This window comes from Podarcis muralis, chromosome 18 (genome assembly GCF_964188315.1).
Source record: "Podarcis muralis chromosome 18, rPodMur119.hap1.1, whole genome shotgun sequence".
NCBI classification, from domain to species: Eukaryota; Metazoa; Chordata; class Lepidosauria; order Squamata; family Lacertidae; genus Podarcis; species Podarcis muralis.
The window spans coordinates 10,194,929-10,218,781 of record NC_135672.1 but is presented as its reverse complement, the minus strand read 5'-3'; the positions used below and the strand labels follow the sequence as shown (position 1 = coordinate 10,218,781).

General features: G+C 50.2%; 1 protein-coding gene across 2 annotated transcripts in view; it reads right to left on the bottom strand.

The window, feature by feature from the left end:
* Nucleotides 1-764: 764 nt before the first annotated feature.
* Nucleotides 765-23,853, bottom strand: part of BSG (basigin (Ok blood group)) — a 37,200-nt gene continuing 14,111 nt past the window's right edge. Inside the window, exons 2-9 of one of the 2 annotated variants that reach the window (XM_028713435.2) lie at nucleotides 21,520-21,867; nucleotides 18,350-18,509; nucleotides 12,752-12,840; nucleotides 10,968-11,104; nucleotides 8,476-8,752; nucleotides 5,947-5,971; nucleotides 4,778-4,847; nucleotides 765-1,616 (exon numbers count right to left, since the gene is read on the bottom strand). In XM_028713435.2, the coding sequence (XP_028569268.2) occupies nucleotides 4,790-4,847; nucleotides 5,947-5,971; nucleotides 8,476-8,752; nucleotides 10,968-11,104; nucleotides 12,752-12,840; nucleotides 18,350-18,509; nucleotides 21,520-21,867 (1,094 nt within the window). In that variant the 3' untranslated portion in view covers nucleotides 765-1,616; nucleotides 4,778-4,789. The remainder of the gene's footprint in view (nucleotides 1,617-4,777; nucleotides 4,848-5,946; nucleotides 5,972-8,475; nucleotides 8,753-10,967; nucleotides 11,105-12,751; nucleotides 12,841-18,349; nucleotides 18,510-21,519; nucleotides 21,868-23,853) is intronic. The other variant, XM_028713436.2, reaches the window with a different exon arrangement.

Here is a 23,853-nt window from a genome sequence, read left to right as displayed (position 1 = left end):
TCTGGGGACACTTTTCAACTTCTGTGGATTTTGTATGGGGACCGATTTGTAAATCTGGGGACTGTCCCCGGGAAACGGGGGCGCCTGGTAACCTTAGCCTAGGGCAGCTTCCAATTTATATCAGCTCCTTTCCCCCAGCACCAGGCTGTTTTTATGGGAAGGGGGCCAGACCCAAACGCTGACAAGCCCACTACCAGTCAGCATAGATTAATACCGTGCAAAACAGTTCAGAGAGTGGTATTAAGGCAGCACCTGGGACCTTTTAAAAATATATGAGAAATGACATTTGTGAGCCAGAGAAATGTGAAACTCCACAGAGGGGCGGCAGGGGGTGAAGAGACCAAGGGGGGGGGGGGGGCGGCGGTGGCAGAAAAAGTAAATCTGCTTTATTTGGAGGAAAATCAGCTTGTTCTTAAAACAGGTGAGCTGTTTCCAGCAAGTGGAAGAGGATGGGTGACAGGACAGTGTGAATCTCTTCTCAGAGGCTGCAGACTTGGGGGGATGGATCTGCTCTGTGAGGCTGTGGCTGGCTGGGTGGGTGAGTGGGGGGCTGCAGACCTTGCAAATAGCCCTCTTAGCCCCCCCCCCCCCCAAGTCCCACAAGCAACAGCTTAAGAGGACAGAGCCCCGAACAGCTGGAAAGGGAGATACTTCCAAGCAGTGACATGCCCTCAGCTCCAACTCCAAGGTTTGACAGAACATGAGATTGGTTCGTCCCCATGAACTCCCCCCCCCCTTTAAAAAAGCAGTCATGGAACACAATATTTGTTTCTGGTTTTTTTGTTTTTTTTGTAGTGTTGAAACGGGTCACTGCAGAGAAAGCTACAAGGGCCCAAAAAAGGGGGCCAAAAGAAAAAAGGATGTGGTGTTTAGAGAAGCCACGGTGCTGGAAAAAGGGAGGATCGTTGTGGCAGTGGTACCCATTGCTGGTGGCCGTGTGGGGCAGAGGGTAGGGAAGCTATAGGAGACCACGCGTGGTTTCAGCAGTTGCACGTTTCTTGCGAGGCTTCCCTATGGGTCTTAGAAAAGGCAGTGGGGCTCAAGCTGGCTATTTTCTGACCTAACAGAAGCCGGCGAGGTGGAAAAGGAGGCGAAACCTTTTGCCTTTTTGCATTCTCCGGCCAAACCAGCAGCTGGTCGTCTGGTGTCCTCCCCAAAGCTGAGGGTCATTTTAGGAAGGGGGAGAAGGGGAGAGATGCCCTGCTCTACTGTATCGTGAAGCGTGGCTTTGATCGGTTTGCTGTGTGATTTGCTGCCAGGGGAAAAAGTCTCCAACTTGGGGCTGTGGGGAAAGCAGACAGATCTATGCTCACCCTTCAAACTTCCCTTCCCAAAAAACGCCTCCTGTCTTGTCCCCCGCAACGCCCGAGGCTCAAATTTTGAGAACTACATCGAAGGAATAAAAATTAAAAAGGGATGTGCTAATGTATAGGTAAAAAGAAAAAAGACTGGGTTTTTTTTGTTAAAAAAAAAAGAAAAGAAGAGGAAGATTTTACTCTACGATTTTGTTTCTCTTAAAACGTGTAGTGAATTGATCTTTGCGAGGGGGCGCTATGATATTCTTGGTGCTATGGCATGGGACGAGATTGGAAGGAACACCTCAGCTGACATGTCACCTGAAAGAGAGAAAGAAGACGTAGAATTAGGGTAAGTTCACCACTGTGTATGACTCTTCAGCATGCTACAGGCATAGCTTCATACTGTTTTAAGGGAATTTTCATTTACTGTATTTTTTGCTCTGTAAGAGTTTTTAGAGGGGGAAAGCAAGAAAAAAATATTCTGCGCAGAGCATGTAAGTGGCTCTCGCTTTTTCTTGCTTTAAAGCGAGCAAAGCGAGAGCAGCTTACATGGCTTCTTGCCCGCTTTTGCGCAGCTCTCACTTTGCTTGCTCATCCCTCGCTGTAAAAGAGGAGGAGGAGGAGACACAGGGACAGGTGCTTTGCAGCGAGGCGGGAGCAGAGATGGGCAAGCAAAATGAGAGCTGTGCAAAGCAGGAGAGAAGCCGTGTAAGCGGCTCTCGCTTTGCTTGCTCCCGCCCATCCCTCCTCCCGCTTCGCTGGGAAGCCAGCAGAGCAAGAGTGATAGCTGCGCAGTGGCTCTTGTCCTGCTGGCTTTGCAGCGAGCGACGGACGGGAGCCATGGCTCCGGCTGCGGAGGCACCCCTCAGCTCGCGACTGCAGCGGTAGCCGAGGGATCCCTCTGCCGCCCAGTGCATTCGCTGCACAAGACGCACAGACATCACCCCTTACTTCATAGGAGGGAAAAAGTGCGTCTTATGGAGCGAAAAAATGGTATTTCATGAAATTTGTACGCCGCTTGATTGTAAAAACAAACTCATAATTTTATTCTTTTTCTTAACTGCTTTGACTTTCACCACAAACCTGGTGGTGGTGGCAGCAGCAGCGGCGGAGGAAGAACAAGCAGCCAGAAAGGCTGCTTTCGGGCTGCTCGTTCCTCCTTCGCCGCCGCTGACGGGCGGAGGTGGCAGGACGAGCGGCTCTTTCTCACCACTGGTCCCTCTGCCACCACCTGCCTCTCCCAACTGTGGCTCCTCTGCCTGCCCTTGGGAGCAGCAGAGGCAGCGGTGGAGGGACGAGCGGCCCAAAAGGGCTCCTTTCTCGCTGCTTGTCCCTCCACCTCTGCCGCTGGCAAGAGCAGGCACAGGAGCCGCGATTGGGAGAGGCGGGTGGCGGCGGAGGGACCAGCGGTGAGAAAGGGCTCCTTTCGGGCCGCTCGTCCCGCCGCTGCCACCTCACTTGAGTATAAGCCGACGGGGGCTTTTTCAGCATAAAAAATGTGCTGAAAGCTGGCTTATACTCAAGTACCGTATTTTTCGCTCTATAGGACGCACTTTCCCCCCTCCAAAAATGAAGGGGAAATGTGTGTGCATCCTATGGAGCGAATGCGGGGGGGGGGGGGCAGGCAGGAAAAGCCCCCAAAAGCCGCACACAAGCTCCGTGCGGCTCTTGGGGGCTTTTCCTCAGTAGGGAGAAGGGACTGACGCGGCCAGTCAGTCCCTTCTCGCTCCTCGTAGAAAAGCCCACAGGAGCCGCGCGCAGCTCCTGTGGGCTTTTGCAGGTGGTGTGGGGGGTTATTGCCATAGCCGCGCGCAGCCTCTCCCTGCCGGAGAGATTGCGCGGGGCTATGGCAGAAGCCAAGACAGCGAGCGGGATGCGTCCTGCTCGCTGTCTTGACTTCTTTGCTCTTTGGGGCTGGGGGGAGACTTCCCCCCGCCAGCCCCAAAGAGCAGGCCGAAAGGAACCCGAAGCCTCCGGAGCGCAGTGGGAACTCCCACAGCGCTCCAGAGGCTTTGGGTTGTCTTCACTGAATCCTGGAGAGCGAGAGGGGTCGGTGCACACTGACCCCTCTCGCTCTCCATAGGGCGCACCTAGTTTTCAGAGGGGGAAATCAAGGGAAAAAATATGACCCCCCCCCCCAGCTCTGGGAATTCACCCATCTCCCACAAAAGCCCACAGGAGCCGCGCACCCTTTAGGGAGCGCACGGCTACTGCGGGCTTTTCGACCAGGAGGGAGAAGGGACTGACAGGACAAGTCAGTCCCTTCTCCCTCCTTGGGGAAAAGCCTCAAAGAGGTCGGGGAGCAGCACAAAGGCGGCGAGCCGCCTTCCCACTGCCCCCCGAGCTTGTAGGGCAGGGGGGTGCCTTCACCCCGCTGCCCTGCGGAGGCTTTGCGCAGCCATCCCCAAGCTAGAACAGCGAGATGGAGCGCTCCGCCTCCCTGTTCTGGCTTTGGGCTTAGCCGTGCAGCCTGCATTCGCTCTATAGGACGCACACACACATTTCCCCTTCATTTTTGGAGGGGAAAAAGTGCGTCTTATAGAGCGAAAAATACGGTAGCTGCCTGAAGGTGACTGAACGCACCTTGTTTTAGAGGGGGAGAACAAGGGGGGGAAATTCTCCCCCTCTCTGTGCAGCGCCTCCTGCCGCTTCACTGAAGGGGTGCAGGGCAGAGAGGGGGAGAATTTTTTCTTCTTCTTCTCCCCCTCTAAACAAGGTGCGTCCTATAGAGCGAAAAATACAGTACATACAATAACTAAGAATGTTATTACAGTCATACCTTGGATCTCAAACACCTTCATACTCGGATTTTTTGGAACCTGAACGTCCGACGGGTGTTCCGATTGGCTGCTGGAGCTTCCTGCAGCCAATCGGAAGCCACGCTTCAGTTTCTGAATGTTTTGGAAATCAAACGCACTTCCGGAACAGATTCTGTTTGACTTCCAAGGTATGGCTGTATAATACGTCCCCACCCTGCCAATAGAGCTCAACACACAAGTTCCCCATCTGTGAATTGGGAATGACAGACAGGATTGAGGGGGGCTACACTACCACAGCAATATATGAAGTGTTAGATCACCTTCCCTCTTGCTCCAAACAATTATTAATCCCTGGAACTGATCAACTGCCTTTCTACCTTGGCCCTTCTCAGGATGATGTATGGGGGGAGTAATCTTGCTCCGCCCCTTACAACACCCCTGGCCTGGTGTGCCAGGCCCAAGAACACCCTATGAGGTGTGTGTGCATGTGATGTCCAAGTGGAGATTCAAACCCGCCCCCCCACAGCACCACCACAAAGCCCCTGCTTAGGCAATCTGCAAGAGCCATTTCCTAAGCCAGAACCAGAGAGAGCAAGCAAGCAAGCAAGCAAGCAAGCAAGCAAGCAAGCAAGCAAGCAAGCAAGCAGAGCTTTCATCTCTGGGAAAGGCTAGGTACCTTTTTGGAAGTTCTTGCCCCTGCCACCCAGATTGCATCCCTACCTTGCCGTCTGCTTAATTTGCGTTCCTCTGGCGCACATTCTTGTCCTTATAATTTGTGGCATTGCTCTTCCTGGAGGGGAAAGGAACGGAGAAGAAACAGGACATGTGAGACCCAGAGGAAATCTCCGAACTTGGTGATGGGCCACAAAAAGGCATCAAGGCAGGAAAATCCAAGTGCCCCCTCCTACCCAACTTAATATAAGGCACCCACATTCTTTCCTGCAGGAACCCTCCCCCGATAATACTAGAACTTGCAGCTAGCTTAGTTGGACGATTCTGACAAGGGGAGTGCAACCGCTGCAGAAGTGCAGAGTTGGAAAGGGTCCTAAGGATCATCTTGTCCCATCCGCTGCAATGCGGGAATATGCGGCTGTCCCATATGGGGATCAAAGCTGCAATCTTGGCACCATGCTCTAAGCCAGGAGTCAGCAAACTTTTTCAGCAGGCCCACTGTCCCTCAGACCTTGTGGAGGGCCGGACTAAAGGGAAAAAAATGAACGAATTCCTATGCCCCACAAATAACCCAGAGATGCCTTTTAAATAAAGGGACACATTCTACTCATGTAAAAACACACAGATTCCCGGACTGTCCGCGGGCCGGATTTAGAAGGCGACTGGGCCAGATCCAGCCCCTAGTTTGCCTACCCATGCTCTAAGCAACTGAGCTAGGCAGAGGTTCCCATGGAAAGTGCAGGGCTCCCAGCCTCTTAGGAAACAAATACTGTATGTGGGCTGGTGGGTCTGACTCCTATTTAGAGATTGCTGATTAAACCTGGCAGCAGCCCATGAAGGGATTGGCTCTTCTCTCCCCAAAATCTGCCATCCCAGCTATCAGCTTTCACGCCAAGCATACAATTGACACTTCCGGCCTTGCTAGATGATCTTTGGAGAGATACAGCTCTTTGTATCTCTGTTTAGTACAGCTCCTCCCCCCCCCCCCCCCGCTTTTTCCAACGCCTCTAGGCAGTTTAGAAATAAAAATGAAGAGAGAAGCAGCAACCAACAGAACTGTGTGCTTTGCCAGGAACTATGCAATTCCTGCAAGAGGCTGCAGGCTTGCTCAAATGGTTAAAGAGATTCAGCCCCTTTCAATAGCATTTCCCACCAATGAGAGAGAGAAGAGGGTTTGGGTAGAAGGAAGGGGCACGTGTTTGTGCCTTGATACTCACAGTGGTGCAGACCCTCCATCGTCATCTTCAGGGAGATGGAAGCAAGACGGGGGAAAGAGGGAATAACAAGATTAGAAAGCCAGTTCTGGATGATTGGCGTATGCAATTCCCAACTCACCACCCCCTGCCTGCCTAAAGACACCTACAGTTTGAAATTTGCCAAGCGCATTTTGCACCTGGTTATCGGCCACTTGCGACCAAGGGAAGATACCGGAGTACCAGGATGGCACCTGACATCTCTACCGTATGGGGATCTGGGCATGTTTTCACACACTAATAAACAATCAGAATGGATTTCTGGAACGTAATGTCTTTTTTGTGCAGCCTGAGCAGCAGTAGTAGTAATTTATTTATACCTCACCCATCTGGCTTGGTTTCCCCAGCCACTCTGGGTGGCTCCCAACAGAATATTAAAAACACAATAAAACATCTAACATTAAAAACTTTCCTAAACAGGACTGGCTTCAGATAGTTGTTTATTTCCTTGACAACTGATGGGAGGGCGTTTCATAGGGCGAGCGCCACTACCGAGAAGGCGCAGTCAGCATTAAGAAAAAGACGTCAGAATAGGCCAATATATATGTGGACTGTTCCTGGAACAAGGGACTTTTCTCCTAAGTTCTCAAAGCTCTTAACCTAGCTCAAGGTTGTCACTAGCCAGATGTTTAACTGAGAATCAAATACTTTAGAGCCGCCTTGCCCCAAAATGGCAACTAGGCATTTGGTTTTGCAACTGCAACCTTGGTGTAAGGAGCCCATTTGGTACATAGCTTATATATACCCGAGTTTCTAACACTGCTTGCACACTAACGTTCACCAAGCTGGTGCCCTCCTGATGTTTTGAACTACAACTCCCACCCCCTGGCAGCGGGGTGTACCCCACAACGCGACTGCCTGGCCTGTGTGCTTCTGCGCATGTGATGAAGGGTTCCCTGAAACCCTCCACATGCTCACAAGAGCGACACAGGATTCCACTGCTGATCTGCCATCCCCCACCCACCTCGCCCATATCATCTCTGGGGGAGAGGGGCTCAACACTGCACTTCCCCTTTAACTAGCTTGTACCGTTAAAACCGTACGAAACTCTGTGGGTACCTCCCTCCGTCCCCTTAGGACAAAAACCCCTCTCTCAAGTTCACCTCCATTTTACTGCTGATATAACAAGGGCTGGCCATTGTGGGCTTTGTAAGGTTTAGAGAGAAAGGGAGGCCTGGGAAATCTTAAGTTCCCAGGCTCCCCAACTCGGCTGGTGTGGCAGACTGCCGACTCCACACCAGGGAAGCACATTCAAGCGAGCGAGCAAGCGAAGAGGCTGTTTGAAGGCTGAAGCACAACAGAAAGGGTCTCCACATTTCTGGACCGAACCACCACAAGAGCACAACGAAACAGCACTACGAGCTAGAGGAAAATGGCTGCCGGCGGCGTTGCGGGAGCACACAGAGACCCTTTCAGGTGGACACCATGCTGCCACCTGCCACCATCTGATGAGCAGAGAAGCCCCACATGCCTATCAGCCAAGACTTCTCCCTATTTTTCACAACAGGGGCAGGGACGCTGTCACCCTCCCAATATCACTAGACTCTCAAGTTAAGGGGTGATCATGCGAGTTAAGAGTTGTGGAGTCCAGGAACATCTGGGAGGGACACAGCTTCTGCCACTGCTCCTGGTTTTAAATCCTGCCACCGGAAATTAGCACAGGGCTGCTAGATGTCTCTCTCTCTTTCACACACACACAGCAGGTAAGACCATCACCAACACACGGGGAAGAGGGTGATACTTGGGAGCTGGCTCTTCCACTTACCACAAGCAGATAACATGCAGCCGAAGAAGAGGAAGGAAGAGTGCAAAGATAATGCCAGCAAGGACACACCACACCACAGAGATAAGGTTTTGGTAAACCTCCTTTACCCCACTGGGGGTTTGTACTGTCTTGCCCGCTCTATGATCAGACAATTGGCCCAATGTCACCTGGTGAACTTTTGTGGCTGAATGTAGCCCTAAGAAGCTTTTTGTTTTGTGTTCTCAACAAAGCATTTTAGGAGCAAGGGATTCATTACATAAATCCGTCCTGTAAAGTGTGGACGGCGAGCTTGTGGCCCCCGGGTGCTGGCACTGTACTACAACTCCCATTGCCCTTTGCTACCGGCCATACTGGGACTGGTGAGAGATGGAGTCCACTGGGCCTCCTCTGCGTGGCAGGTATTTCAAAGCAGAGCTTTCAGGAGCCGAAACCCCTGAAGATGGCGACTGCTTATTAGGGGGGGGGGACAGATGCAAAACACAGAGGTAAGTTTAGAAAAACAGCCAAGTGTGTTCTTAGCCCTACACTGCAGAAGAAGTGTGTGTGTTGGGGGGTGGGGATGGCATGCAGCTGGAAAGGGCATATCTGCATCGGAGAAAAAAACCTTAAAGGAGGTCCTTATGCCTGCCCTGACCCAGTTCTTAAAAGTAAAGACGTCCACTGGGGAGAAAGCCATGTGTTTCCTGTCCCCCAAAGCAGTCTCACTGACCCCTCCCCAGGCAACTTACCGTCAGGGACCTGGTTGGGCAGCCTCCTCTTCTCGTAGATGAAGATGATAGTGACGAGGACCAGGACTTCGGCCACGATCCCCAGGAAGGGCCACAGAGCTGCCAAGCGGCTGCGCACCCGCAAGCTAATCACAGCGGTCCCATCGCCCTTCTCGTTGGTGCCGTTGCACATGTAGTCGCCCGGGTCCTTCTCGAGGTGCAGGGAGAGGATGCGCAGCTCTGTCTTGTTACCATCAGACTTGATGAAGAACCGGTCCTCAGAGCCGTTGACGACAGGCTGGGGGAGGAGGAGGAAAGGAAAAGGGTTCGGTGTCGTCTGCTAGGGCAGTGCTTTGAATCGAGGGGCCGGCAATGCAAGTTTCTTCAAAATCCACAATCCAGGGTGAACTCAGCGTTGCGCTGGGTCTCGTGGTGGCCATAAGCAACAAGGGGTTGCTAATAACCCCAAAGTTATGGAAGTGGAAGAGTTACATATGTCGGCTAACAGGCCCTTTACACCATAGTAAACAGTCCTGACTGGGTCTGCCTCGTAACAGATGTTTGCTGCAGCTGAAATGTCTAGCAATAGCCAAGTCCAGAAGGGCAGATTTGTTGCCAGACTTCAACATTTTACCTTTGAAGATCAAGAGAGGGCAGGTTTGCCAAAGTTCCCCTTCAAGGATTAAGTTCTACCTTCGCAAGCACTTAAGCATGTGAAATGTGCATTGTTTGACTGTAGATTTTATCAAGGGGCTGGTTAGAGAATGAATACCTGATCCCCTTAAGCAGCGGTTTCCCAAATCTTTAAGCATCTTTGAATACCTTCCTTGAGGGGTCTTAAATAAAGCTATTGTGGAACAAGGCAGCATTATAATCGAAGGTTGTAGTGTCTCTTAGACCTGCCGTCATGGTTAGTTCCTTGTTTATCACCTCATTTATTTTTAAAAAAACAACCACACTGTGGCTTATAAGGTTTTCCACATTACTATAATTGTACGGTCTTGAGTCCTGTTCCCCCAGGTCCCCTCTCTCTGATCATACGCCCTTTAAAAAAATTACCTACAGTATTTTCATCTCTGACATTTGGTTATTTAACAGAATTTTCTCAAGGGGTGCTAGCTGCAAATTCCTGTGCTTAGGGTGGTCTGGCTTTCGAATGTCGAAGGATTGGATGCTTACAGCCTGCTGCCCAACTCCACAGAGGGGCTAGGTTATCCCGTTCCATCCATGCAGATTTCCTAGCCTCCTTCCTGTTGCCGGTATCTAACATTTGCAATCAGGTATGTTTCTTTGCTACATTTGGGAGTTTAGCACATGCCAGCCCCCCAGAAAAACAAAATCAAAATAGCTGGCCGATTTGCAAGAAAGTAGTTTTGTGTGATGATGAGTGGGAGATCCCCAAGGACACACGGGCACAACATTCACTTAATTATGCTTATTTAATTACATTTGTAGTCCGTTCTGCCCAAGTCCATATTTATTTTTGCAAGTGCTTCTTCCGCATTTATTTTCATGCCTTGGTCAATTTGCCTAGCTATGGGGAAACCCAAGGATGGAAAGTTATCAATCTTTAAGGGCCAGTCTGTGTGGTGGCTGCCTACTAGTCCCGGCTGTTTGGTCATTGCTTCTATTGGTCAATTTTATACCAGGTGGCTCAAATTGCCTAATGCACAATCATAATTTAGGGCTGGAGTTCCGCGGGTCTGTTTAAAAAGAGCAGGGTGGCGTCTGCGAAAAGAGCCACCTTGTACAGTGGTGCCTCGCAAGACGAAATTAATTCGTTCCGCGAGTTTTTTCGTCTTGCGATTTTTTCGTCTTGCGAAGCACGGTTTCGGAAAAGCTTCAAAAATCACCAAAGTCTTCAAAAACCTCAAAAAAGGCTACCACACCACGTGCTATGCGTTGCTCCTCGAAGTCAAGTCGCAACTGTATTAACAGTTTTAAGAAAAAGGAAACAAACTTGCAAGACGTTTCCATCTTGCGAAGCAAGCCCATAGGGAAAATCGTCTTGCGAAGCAACTCAAAAACGGAAAACCCTTTCGTCTTGTGAGTTTTCCGTCTTGTGAGTTTTCCATCTTACGAGGCATTCGTCTTGCGAGGTACCACTGTATTCCCGTTCGGCCACTGCAACACCCTTAGTTTTAGTGGGTCGGTTAATGAAGCATGCTAGTGACTAGGTCAAAAGGCATGGCTGATATGGTGGCAGCTCCTGCCTCACTCCTGGCTTCGACTGTATTAGTTCCGAGTACAGGCCACAATTTATTGCTTGGGTACACTTGAGGAAATGGGGTGGGGAAGGTGGTTTATGCGTGGTGGGGGTCACAGAAAGCCCCACTGCACACGATCAAAGGCTTCCTCGGCATCAAAAGAAACCTGTGCAGACAGAGGCTGCCTTGCATTTGCCGCCATGTTAATTGGTCTGCTCCCTGTCGCCGCACAGAACTACTTTGCAAAGGGAGGGAAACAGAAGCAGTGGAGCGTGGGGAAATGTTTGCTTTGGCAAAGAGACTCACCTGGGAAACATCTCCGACCACCCTGAACCAACTCCACTGGGTAACAGGAGGGTACGAGGAGCTCTTGCAGACCAGCATGCCTGTGTCTCCCTCGTTCCCATGCTCTGTCTTCTTGTAGGCATACACGTGTGGCTTCACTGCAAATGAAGAAAAGGGGCGCAAGCAAGATGAGGGACAGCTGGCAATGCGGTACCCGAAGAGAACAGGTGAGCAGCAAGGGCCAAGGATAGCTGGCTGCTTATGAAAGCGAGTTAAAAATTGGCATTAGCGATGAGGGAGGGGATTTTCAGCAAACTGGCCCTTCTCTCTCCCTGCCCCCTGACAAGCTATTGAGGTCACGAGTGACGTGCATTGGTGAAAACGTAAGCAGATGGGCTAGTAAAACCGATGCAAGTAAAACCGAAGAATGGATGCTTTTGAATTCTGGTGCTGTACAAGACTCTTGAGAGTCCCATGGACTGCAAGAAGACCAAACCTCTCAATTCTGAAGGAAATCAGCCCTGAGTGCTCACTAGAAGGACAGATCCTGAAGCTGAGGCTCCAAGACTTTGGCCACCTCATGAGAAGAGAAGACTCCCTGGAAAAGACCCTGATGTTGGGAAAGATGGAGGGCACAAGGAGAAGGGGACGTCAGAGGATGAGATGGTGGGACAGTGTCATAGAAGTGACCAGCATGAGTTTGACCAAACTGGGGGAGGCAGTGGAAGACAGGAGGGCCTGGCCTGCTCTGGTCCAGGGGGTCACAAAGAGTCAGACACGACAAAATGACTAAACAACAACAACAACAACATGATCTTTAAGACTGCAGTCCTGAGGGCAAGAACCGCCTTTACTACCACTGACTTTTGCAAGTTGCTCTGGGAGTGAGCAGGGTAGAACAGCTTCAGGCAAAAAGGGTTTGCGTCCAACAAGCTCATGCTCAGAGCAGACCCACTGAAATGAAAGGGCCCGAGGAAGCTGCCTTATAGTGAATCATCCCACCGGTCTACCTAGATCAGTAATGTCTACACTGATAGTGGTCCTCCAGGGTTTCAGGCAGAGATTCTCTCCCAGCCCTACTTGCAAATGCCCTTGGGGACTGAACACCGTACCTTTGGAATGCAAACCATGGAGCTAGTGTCCTTTCCCTAAGAGTAAAAGGTAAAGGTAAAGGGACCCCTGACCATTAGGTCCAGTCGTGGCCGACTCTGGGGTTGCAGCGCTCATCTCACTTTATTGGCCGAGGGAGCCAGTGTACAGCTTCCAGGTCATGTGGCCAGCAGGACTAAGCCGCTTCTGGCGAACCAGAGCAGCGCACGGAAACGCCGTTTACCTTCCCGCCGCAGTAGTACCTATTTATCTACTTGCACTTGACATGCTTTCGAACTGCTAGGTTGGCAGGAGCAGGGACCGAGCAACGGGAGCTCACCCCGTCGCCGGGATTCGAACCGCCGACCTTCTGATCAGCAAGCCCTAGGCTCTGTGGTTTAACCCACAGCGCCACCCACGTCCCTTCCCTAAGAGTAGCCGTGCCCATTAATCCCAGTGGGTCTACTCTGAGCAGAGGGGATGTTGGACACAACCCTCGGGCACCTCCATCAGTGCCCAAAGGACAAGGGCAAGCAGGTATGCTTCTTGACATGGACAGAAAGCTGAGAGGACCAGGAGCAGGTCAACCACCAGCAAAAGTGCCCATGTAAAAGAAAAACACCCCCCAATCATTTGACCCACGTTTAGCAATGATACAACAGCAGCTAGAGAAGGCAGAAGCAGGACGAGTGTTCGGGTTCCCCCGCAGAGCTCACCTTTCACGTACACAGTTGCTTTGGAAAGGGGAACGGTTTCGAAGATGCAGTGGTACTCCCCTGAGGTGTCGTGGTCCACTTTTGGGATTCTGGAACGAATGAAACAAAGCATGTCAGCAGCAAGACGAGCAGAGCACACCCCAGTTATCGCTGCATGAGAACACAACCACCCTTATTTTTTCTGGGCCAAGATTGGGGTGGGATGTGGGGCTCGACTGTGACCCTCAAGCCATATTCTGCTGTTTATGGAGTTTGCTACCACAAGATGTGGCCATGGCAGTTAGCTGAGATGTCTAAAAAGAATAAATAAATGCCTACTAGCTTCTATTGGCTATAGCAGCTGAAAGGAACCTCCAGGTTTATTTGATTCATTTATTAACTATCTTTATATATTGCCCTCCAGCAAAAGATCTCAGGGCAGTTCACAACATAAAAGCACATATAGTTAAAACAGAAACAGCAAAACAGTACCCCCACCACCACATGTAAAAGACTGCATAATATCAATCAGCCAAAGGCCTGATTGAAGAGGAATGTTTTTTGTCGCGGGTGGCGCTGTGGGTTAAACCACAGAGCCTAGGACTTGCCGATCAGAAGGTCGGTGGTTCAAATCCCCGCAATGACGGGGTGAGCTCCCGTTGCTCGGTCCCTGCTCCTGCCAACCTAGCAGTTCGAAAGCACGTCAAAGTGCAAGTAGATAAATAAATCTGGCGGGAAGGTAAATGACATTTCCGTGTGCTGCTCTGGTTTGCCAGAAGCGGCTTAGTCCTGCTGGCCACATGACCCGGAAGCCGTACGCCGGCTCCCTCGGCCAATAAAGCGAGATGAGCGCCGCAACCCCTGAGTCGGCCACAACTGGACCTAATGGTCAGGGGTCCCTTTACCTTTAAAGATATATAAGGTAGTGCCAGACAGAGGTTATGGGGCAGTTTACCTCGGAATGCCAAGCTGTCAGAAGCAGCAGAGGGTTATTGACTTTTTATGCCCCAATGGGGGGCTTCTCAAAGGCAGCCAGGGAGAACAGGATGGTGAATTAGGGCAGGGGCTGTTTTGCCCGATCCAGCAGGGCTCCTTTTTGGGTGGTTAAAAGGATCTTGCATCTTCAGAGGCAGTCTACCCCTGAGTACCAGATGCTGGTGCCAGTCAACAGGCGAGGGAAACAGGTGAGTGCCCTACTTCTGATCTCCCAAAGACATCTGGTTGGACACCACAAGGAAGGGGAGGCTGAAGTTGTCTTCTGTGAGCAGCAGACACGGCTGAAGGAGAACTGTGTGTGGGAAACTCCACCCTCAGATGCGGGCGGGCAGTGGCTGGCAGAGGCAGCCTGGCAAAGGGTACTCTCCGTGGCTGCCCCTAACCTGTGCAACCCCCTCTCTGCAGCGGTGCACCTGGTACCTTCATTATATAACTTCTGGAGAATGCTGAAGAGGCATCTCTTCACTTTGGCTTTTGTCACTTGGGGGGGCTTATTTTCTTGGACCCACTTTAATTTTGCAGTTTTAAGTTGTTTAAAACTGTTTTTAATTTTGTGTTTTGATGTTGCAACCAGCCTGGGACCATACGGTGAAGGGCAGGCTATAGACAAGTAAAAACAACAACAACAATAACAGTGTTTGCCCTGCATTTTATTTTATTTTATTTTTGGTATGGGCAAGTCACAACTGTAGATTTATATCCCACCTTTTTCTCAGGGTGGTGTACACGGGTTCTTTCCCCCCTCCTCATTTAATTCTCACAACTACCCTGTAAGGTAGGTTGGCAGTGAGACTTGCTACCAAGATCAGCCGGTGAGCTTTATGGCTGGGGTGCGCGATTCGAACTCTGGTCTCCCAGGTCTTAGTCCGACACTCTAAACACTATAACACAATGTAAAACCATTTAGCAGCAGGCTGTAGGTGGCAAACAGCAACCCTGTCATCTTGCCCAAGTATAACCCTGTGTCTGTGATCACCTCCCCAAGTGAAAAGGCAGGTCAAAGAGGGGGAAAGGCCTAATATATTTACTCCCGAGTAATCTCCCAGAAGAGGCTACAAGAGGAACTGAGTGCAATGTGAGGAGGGCGGGAGGCAAATTCCATTCAGAATCCACCCCCTCCGCCACCAAGAGATTGAGATTCCCTCACACAAAAAAGGAGCTTTAAAAAAATCAGGGACACAGGAAGGGGAAATCACTTGGCGGGGTGGGAAGAAAATATTTATCCACCTTGAGCCCAGAGAGGCAATGGCATCCCAGTTAGGAAGCTTGTTCAGACCGGATTTCATGGATTAGCCAGACCTCCCAAACACAAACACACACACCATATCAATTATTTTGGAGAGGGAGAGTTGCTGTGCTGTACAAAAGGGAGGCAGAACATTCTGGGGGTGAGGTGGGGGAGAGATGACGACAACACAGTGGGAAGGCCCCATTTTGTTAAGATCTCCAGCAGGTCAGGAACTCTTTCCTCATCCCCCTGATTTCAACACATGCAGACAGAGAGCCCAGTCAGAGAATTGAGGGCACGAGAGAGGGTTGCTGGGGGCGGGGGAAAGATAAATACTTTTAATCCTCACTCAGCTCCCTGTTGCTATGGGGAGAGAGGCACGTCTGCTCGGCTGCTGCGTGGAAAAGGACGTGACTCCTCTCCCGCCAGATGGACTTCTGCCAGCGGGATGGGTGGGCAAGAGGGGGACTAAGGGGGGTGGACAGTCCACTCTGCCATTGTAGCGAGGGCTGGCATTTCAGTTCAAAGGAACCCAGACATCCAGGGCAATGAGGCTGTCATGGGAATGCTTCGAGGGCAGAAGGAAATGTGATACTGGACCTACAGTGAAGGTTCGTTTTCTGCGGGGATCCGAGATTCAGAATGCAAGGTGTGCAATCTCTCACACACTCTTGCACGGCAAATCAGTCCGTACAAAGAGCATTCGGCCCTCTGCCCTTCAGCATGAGAGGAAAAACGTAAGAAGTGGTGTGTCGAAATATAAGCACAGAATTTGACCAAGTCAGGCTGTTCAGAATCACAGAATTGGAAGGAACCACAAAGGGTTGTCCAACCACCTGCAAAGCAGGAATCTCAACTAAAGCATCCATGATGGATGGCCATCCAACCTCTGCCTAAAGACCCCAGAGGAAGGAGAGTCCACAACCTCCTGAGGGAGTCCATTCCACTGACGCACAGCTCTTAGTGTCAGATACTTCTTCCTGCTCTTTCGTCTAAATGTCATTTCTTGTAAAGGGGGAGGCCGATAGAAGGGAATGCTACCTGCCGTGGGTCTCACAAAGAGGCTGAATAACTGAGGTCACTTTCTCCCGGCCTCTGTATCTTGTTTACCAGGAAAAGGCATTGTGTTGGGGTTGTGTTGTTTTTTTTTAAGTTGGCGCGATGCACAAAGGCTCCACAGGGGGCCCAGCAGCAGCAAGCATTCCTACACTCTCCCCAATGGGTTTATTCCTTTGTTTCAAGGAGGCTGCCTGACGGAACCTTTCATTGTCCGGCCAGTTATCAAACACCAGCAACGCGCAACCAGAATGCAGAGTTGTACACGCAGGTTAGGAGCAGGACTTGTGAGGAACAGCATGTGCCGCCTTCTCCTCTAGAGGAGGAGTTTATGATCTTCTCAAATATGGGGTCTCGCCCTACTCTCCCTTCCCCAGCAGTCCTGGCAAAATACTGCTAAACCCCGTTACACTGCAATTAGAACAAAATTAGATAGAAGCCTTTTAAGGCTTAGGAAAAGGGGGCTGAATGTGGCCCTAGAGAATCTCCCAAGCCTACACCCATCACCCAGGCTGATTCAGAACCTCTTCAAATGTTTCTGACTGGCCAGAAAAGGGTCCTTAATCTTGAGTACGACTTTCCCTTGCCTGGAGGACACAGAAAAGTGGTGTGCATAGAAACTAGTGTACTGTACACAGGGGGAAACTGTATGTGCTATTCTGCCCACGATTGATTCTCACCCCACCTCACGGCCCTCAGGAGACAGCTCAGAACCTTGGGCTGACAAAAAGGTTCCCTGCCCCTCCTTTAGGGGACCTAAGGGGACCCAAATGATCTTCAGGACAAGTGCAATAATAAAGCAAGGCAAACAGGGAACCCGCAGTTCTGCTTGTTGACTTTGCCACAGGGTGTGTTTTACTGCTCTCAGGCAGAAAAGAACACCCAGCCTCTCTCGCACGCTTTGCATTGAGCTTCAGAAGGGAAATAATTCCTTCTGCCCCCACCAGCTCAAGCAAACAGGGGGAGGCTGGGACTGGGGGGACAGTCCAAGAGGCTCCATTGGACGGCACCAAAACAAGAAGCTGTTCCCTTCCAGAGCTCCAATGCTTTGGCACTGATGAGGACAGCAGGGATGCTCCCATGGTAAAGTCAAGGTCAAGCTGCAATCCTGTGCACTTACTGGAGAATATGCAATACAGTGGTACCTCGGGTTAAGTACTTAATTCGTTCCGGAGGTCCGTTCTTAACCTGAAACTGTTCTTAACCTTGAAGCACCACTTTAGCTAATGGGGCCTCCTGCTGCCGCCGGAGCACGATTTCTGTTCTCATCCTGAAGCAAAGTTCTTAACCTGAAGCACTATTTCTGGGTTAGCGGAGTGTGTAACCTGAAGTGTTTGTAACCTGAGGTACCACTGTACTGAAAACAATGGGGCTTGTCTTCCAACTAAATTTGGCTCAAAAGCAGAGCACAGAAGGTGCTGGGTTCAAATCCTTACAGCATACCCAGGTAGGGCTGAGAGACAGACTAATCCTGGAGTTTTTGGCTGTCAGTGCTGACAATAATGAGCTAGGTGCACCAATGACCTGATTGGGCAGATCCCTATGAACATGAGATGGTGTTGGAGGGAAAGAAAAACAAGGAGGTGACCCTAAAGCTTTGGTTTGCCCCAGGGAGCATTATTGAGAGCTCTCCATTTATGTGTGTTCAAGACATGCATATCACTGCAAACCCGAAAGTGGCACTTAAAGGAGCAAAAATGGCCCCCCAAAGAGCGTGAAAATGGCAAACTGGTGCAAAAACAGTGTCTGGCAATCCCACAAGCCTTTGCAAGTGCAATCCAAGGAGCGCTGCTGGCTTTTTCAAGGGTTTCCAGAGGGTCTCTGCAGGCTTTGTCAATGGTGTTCCCAAAAATGCAATTTCACTTAAACGTGCAGTGCTTTGGAATGTAACCCCCGCATAAATGGGGAGTTGCCTGTATTGATTCGAGGGTTGGACTATGACCCGAAAGACCCAGTTTCGAATCCCCACTCAGTCATGAAGCTCACTGGGTGACTTTGGGCCAGTCAGTCTCTCAGCCTGCCCTACAGCAGATTCTTTCTGGCAGCATCAGTACATTCAAGCCCTTTCTCTCTTTTTAAAAAAAGTTTGACGTTGCCCTTGGGTCCTGCCTGCAGGCTTCCCATAACAGACATCTGGTTGGCTCCTGTGAGAACAGAGTGCTGGACTAGATGGGCAATTGGCCTGATTCAGCCAGGCTTTGCTTACGTTCATAATAAACCTATCTGCTCTGTTCTGGATTTAGAAAGAATTGCTCACCCGGAGAGCTTGTTGGCATGGACGAGAACATGCTAAACAACGCCTCCCCCACCCGGCAAGAAATATATTAAAAGATACCTACAGGTATGAGGTAAATTCTGGTGAAGTCTCATTCGTATCAAGCCTCGTTCCCCCCTTCTCCCAGTAGTGGCCTTTGACGGCGGTTGGCGGTTCGGTGATGTTGCAGGAAATGATCACGTTCGAGCCGGCAGTCACCTCGGGAGTGGCTGAGATTTTGGCCCCTGCGTTGTCGATATTTTGGGGGAAAGAATGAAGGCAAGAGAAGAAGTTAGGAAGACGTAGCCAAGGCGGGCTGCTTTCAGAAGAGAAAGGGGTGGTGGGAGAGGACACCGTTGCAGCGTGTTCAGTCACCTGTAAGCAGAGGTAAAGTGGCCTAGTTGTCACATAATGGCCTGTTTCTAGGCCTGCCCTTCCCCAAACTGACTTCCAGAGGCATTGGACTACAACTTCCAGTGTGCTGGCTGGAGATTACATGCGAGTTGTAGTCCAAAGCATCTTGAAGGCAATGGCATGGGAAAGGGCCTGGCCTAGGCTTTGCATAGCACCTAACCGTAAAGCCTCAAGTATGTGCTTGTTGGTCATATGACTGTGAAAACGTGAGGTGAGGCCCAAATGGGTTCCAGCACAAGCCTCCAGAGAGCTTAGGAGGCAGAGGCAGTTTCCCGTGCTCACGGCTATTCTAGTCCAGTCCGATGCCAATGACTGCTACCAAGATTGAGAAGTCAAGCAGGTTTACATGCACATCTGGCCAGTTTGCATCATTTCTTCTGGGTACCAAGTTTGCGGGTTCATGGGGGGTGTTAAAGAGGAATTAGGCATTCGGTACACACTCCACCCACATCCAAACATCTTGGATTCTGTCAAGCGACTCTCGTGAAGTGAAATTGCACCACCACGTGCTCTGCATGTGTAAAAATGGCCAGGTAGCAGCAACAGCAGCAGTCTGCTGAGATTCTTGAAGCTGGAGGTATGGCGAGGAGGTCAGCAACTTTGGTAGTAGCAGAACTGCCAGCTGCCACGCTCTGGGTACCAGAGGGAGATTCCTACTCAGTACCTTTTGAAGTGCAGTGAAATGCTGGCAAGGAAGGCAACTTACAGCAACTGGTCTGCGCCCAAGGACCACTTGTTCTCAATGCCTGGGTCTCATGTGACAGTTTTTACATTTGCTCTTTTTATGGGGGAATTTGCTGCAGCCAGCGAGTAAACGGTCATGCCCTATACTGACCTGAGGAGTCATTTCATATGAAACCACCTGGACACAGGGACCGAAACCTTTGAAGAGGTAACAGTTAAAACAGGCAGCTTTGCCCCCACCTAAACCGAATCCCTGGAGCACCCAGATAAGCATATCCAGGCCAGTTATTGTGGCCAAGCAGAGTATCAATTTCAAGGCAAATTTTGCAGACATTCCCCCACCCTCAATAACCAAACAGATACTTGACAAATCCCCCACCCAGCCCTTTCTCCTCAGAGACAGGGGACTCTACAGGGCTGAAAGACACTCTTGAGATTTGCCTCTCCGAAAAGAAGGATATTTCCATTTACCAAGAAACGTTATTATTATTTATTTTTCCAGCCATCAATACAGCAGTGGTTTTCAAAGTTTGACATTTAGAAAATTGTTTCTTGCACTGAGCTCTGGACACCTGGCAGGGAATTCCCAGTCCACCGCAGAAGCAACTGGGGCTGTGTGAGAAAGATAAATATGGACCTACCGATAAAACCTCTGGGGGACTTGCAGTAAATCGGCAAAGTGATTCCTGACTCCCGGTTGCAAATTGAATTCTTCCCTGCCCTAAACCACGCTGCTGATAGGAAGGAAACTTCAGGGTAAAGACTGCTGCGTGGAAGGACTCTGAGCTCAGTTTGGTTCTGAATTTCGAAAACAAATCCCTGGACTCCAAAATTACTACATTTTAAGTGTTGTATCCAACTCTGTCATACTCGCAGGGAACCCACTGAAATTAATGGCCCTAAGTCAGGCATGTCCCTTAACTGGAATTGGATGCAACCCTAAACATATGGCCCCATGTTCTCTTGGTTGGTGAATCTTGGGAGTGCCAATAAAAATTAAAAGCAGATCCCACAAGCCTCATGCCTGCGTACAGTTCATAAGTGGCCCTTGGCCAGCTCTGCTATAAGAGTAGAGTGTGTACTGTAAACCCATTCCTGAGCATCACAGGGAAAGAAAGCTTTAATATCTGTCTTTATGGATCTTCTCATTAAGGAACCCCCAATAAGCTTCCAAGGAACACAGGAAGCTGCTTTCTACTGAGTCAGGTTCTCCATGGTTTCAGGCAGGGGGGACATTCCCTACCTGGAGATGCTGCCACTGGGGAATGAACCTGGGATTTTTCCCTGCATGCAAAGCAGATGTACTCCCAAATGGAATTTGAAAACCACTGACAAGAGGGCAACGAGCAAGGGAGGGCACTTCCTTTTGTAAAAGAATCCAAACGGAGGCACGTCCAATTCAATTTGCTTGCTCAGCGTTTCGGCCACAAAAGACAAGCCGTTTCTCTTGTCGCTGGACAATCTGGACTTTCAGCTCAGCACAGGGTGGGGGGAAGGGGGGGGAGAGAAAGGGGGAGGAGGCAAATAAGCTAAAACTGGTTGTTCCACAGCACAAACAACTAGACGCGTTCCCCCACCCAGTGCTGCGCAGAGACAGTGCTACGGCCATTTCAAAAACGGTTGCAATTACACCACAAGCAAAACAAGACCGTTTCAATCCAGCTCGCGACAACCAGTAACCTCTAGCAAGGTTGGAAAGCATATCAAAAGCAGGGGTGGGGGGAAAAGCAAGACTGTGTGTGTATACAGAAAGAGAGATACGCAGGAAAACGAGATGAAAAGAGGTCGGTTTGCTGGCGGCCGCCAAAAGCAGAGCCACTTTCAATTTTGCATTTCGGAAAAGGAACACCAAGGAGGACAACGTTGGCATTCAGGGTCCAGAAGCCAGAGGGATCGGTCAGGACGGTGTGGTTCTGATGGGGAAGTTACAACCCTTTTTGAGCAGGGCCACTCGCCAGGAGTGAAGGGGAGGATGCGGGTGGGGTTGGGGGAGGTCTCTTGGATTTCTACACAGTTAGGGCGGGAAGGTGCAGCAGGGTTCTCGGGAAGCCATGGGACATGGGTGAAAGGGGTGGCGGGGGCGTGGCAAAGCTAAGAGACACGGCTGTGTCCAAGCAAATGCCACCGCCAAGGGGGATTGGGGCAACTGCCACTCACGCTCAATGACAATCACGTTCGCCTGGGAACGGATCCACTTGACTTTGGGGCTCTTCGACAAGTGGTTGCGGTCGGGGTCGTTGCTGGCCCGGCACTCGTAGGTGCCCGAGTCGTTGAGCGTGAGGTTGGTGACGTAGATGGCGCTGGTGGAGTGCTGCTTGTAGGTGGCGTTGATTTTGACCCGGTCCTGCCAGGCCCCGTCCCACAGCTGGACGGCTGTCTCGTTGGGCTCGGCCCCCTCGAACCACCACTGGATCTCGGGGATGGGGCTACCGACAGCCTCGCAGTGCAGCTCCACACTGTCCTCCGTCAGCTTCTTTTGAGACAGCGGCGACTTTATGAAGCCAGCTGCGAGGCGGGGTGGGGGGAGAGGCGTTAGTGCAAAGTATTATTAGTGCGAGAGAGAAAGACAGTGAAGAGAAAGAGATCAGCAGCCTTTAAAAAATATTTTAAAGAAGATCCAGCATGGTAACTCCACACACTCACTCCACAAACGGCCACTTCTATTACATGGAGCTGAAAATACTGAGTAAGAAGAATCTTTGTCCTCCCCTCAAAAGACAGGGGTGGGCGAGTGGCTCTTGCACTCTCCGTTAGTAAGTCCCATTCTTCTTTTTCAAGCTTTGCCTGCACAAGAACTTGGGGCATACAAGGAACTGGTGGAAAACTAGACAGGAAGCACCACAACACTGGTTTTACACTTCTTGCTGTTTAACTGTTTAAGTCCTGGGTACATTGGGTCACTGTGTCCTTATCAGAAGGCTTGACAAGCTTCAGAGGCAATTACAGGGCCTTCAACAGAAAGGCCACATGCAGAACTTTGGACGTGCTCAGAAGAAGGTGAACGAGGCAACAGCATTGCAGCTCCAGATGCTTTACTTATGCAGCAACACAGCAATCAGAGGCTCTCAATCCATACCCATCCCAAACAAAAAATGCTGGAAAATGGACTGTTTTGTTATTTATTTGCTCTTCATATCCCACCTTTCCTCCAAGGAGCTCAAGGTACATGGCTTTCCCCCTCTCCATATTATTGTTGCAACACCCTGTAGGTTAGGCTGAAGGGCAGTGACTGGCCCCAGGTCACCCGGCAAGCTTCATGGCTGAGTGTAGATTTGAACGCCAACAGTATTAGAAACTGAGATATGAAGGCTAGGAGTTAAATGGCACTTTAAACCTAGGTTGTGGGCGCAACAACGGAATGTCTAGGCACTTTTTTATAAGAAGAACACAAAGCTGAAAATGAAGGAACGGCAGCTAAAATATCGTCTTCATTTTTTCACACAGTCTAGTCCTTCCCCTGCCCAACCCCCTAATATTCTTAAGAGGGTCTCTTCTCCAGTCTTCAGAGAGTGGCTGGAAGTGGGGAGGCAGAAAAAGGTTCTCCTTTCCTTCCACTCTGCAGTTTTAATCTGAAATCTTAGGCGCAGTAATGCACCCAGAGTTCAGAAACTGCTTTCACAAAATGCACCTAGGAGTTTCAAACACTGAATGCCAGTCCCTCAGGTCCAAATCCACCACCTTTAACCACTGCACCACATTAGCTATATAATCAAAGCACAGACAGCTTTATCTCAACCAAGACATTCTTGTCTTTCTTGTGTGATAGATGAAGGAGGGGAGCAATTCCTCTTCAGAACTAGCATGAAAGTTGGCACACTATTGTGAAAATCATGGGCCCTAGGCAAGACTGCTGAAAATGCGAAAAGGTGGTATACTGCACCCACAATGTACTGTGGAAGTCACAGGGCACAGGTTAGGGCCTTGGTAGATTCTTTGATAACCCCAACCCTGGGCTCTATCATCAGAAGATAAACTAAAAAGTACAGGGTTAAGTACGGAGATTTCCACAGGGCACCTAAACATGCGGATCACAAGTTTGTGAGCCTTTACTATGAACAGTAGCCAAAACTTGCCCAAGTTTTGCATTTAGCCAAGAAAGCTAGCATGTTGCACACTCATGGTGCTTAGTTGTCTTTGCAGATTTTATTTTTGGACTGATTTTCACGGAGCAAGGCAACTTACAGCAAAAGGGTTTACAGAGAAGCCCTTAGCTTAGACATCTTCACTCCAGTCCTATGCTCAACTAAACTCAGAATCACGCAAAGCACCCATGTAAGCAATGGCTCCCCAATTTTCTTCCATTTTGGGGGCAGTGGGATGAGCAATTTAGGTGGGGATGCTCAGGCAGGTGTATTTTCTTAATAATAGTAATAATAATATTAATAGGCAGTTTGCTTAAGCCCTCACTTGCAAAAGACTTCCCACTTGCTTTCCAGTTCTGGCTACTGGTCTTCATTCCCTTCTGCAGAGAAGAGGGAAACAGGGGGACAA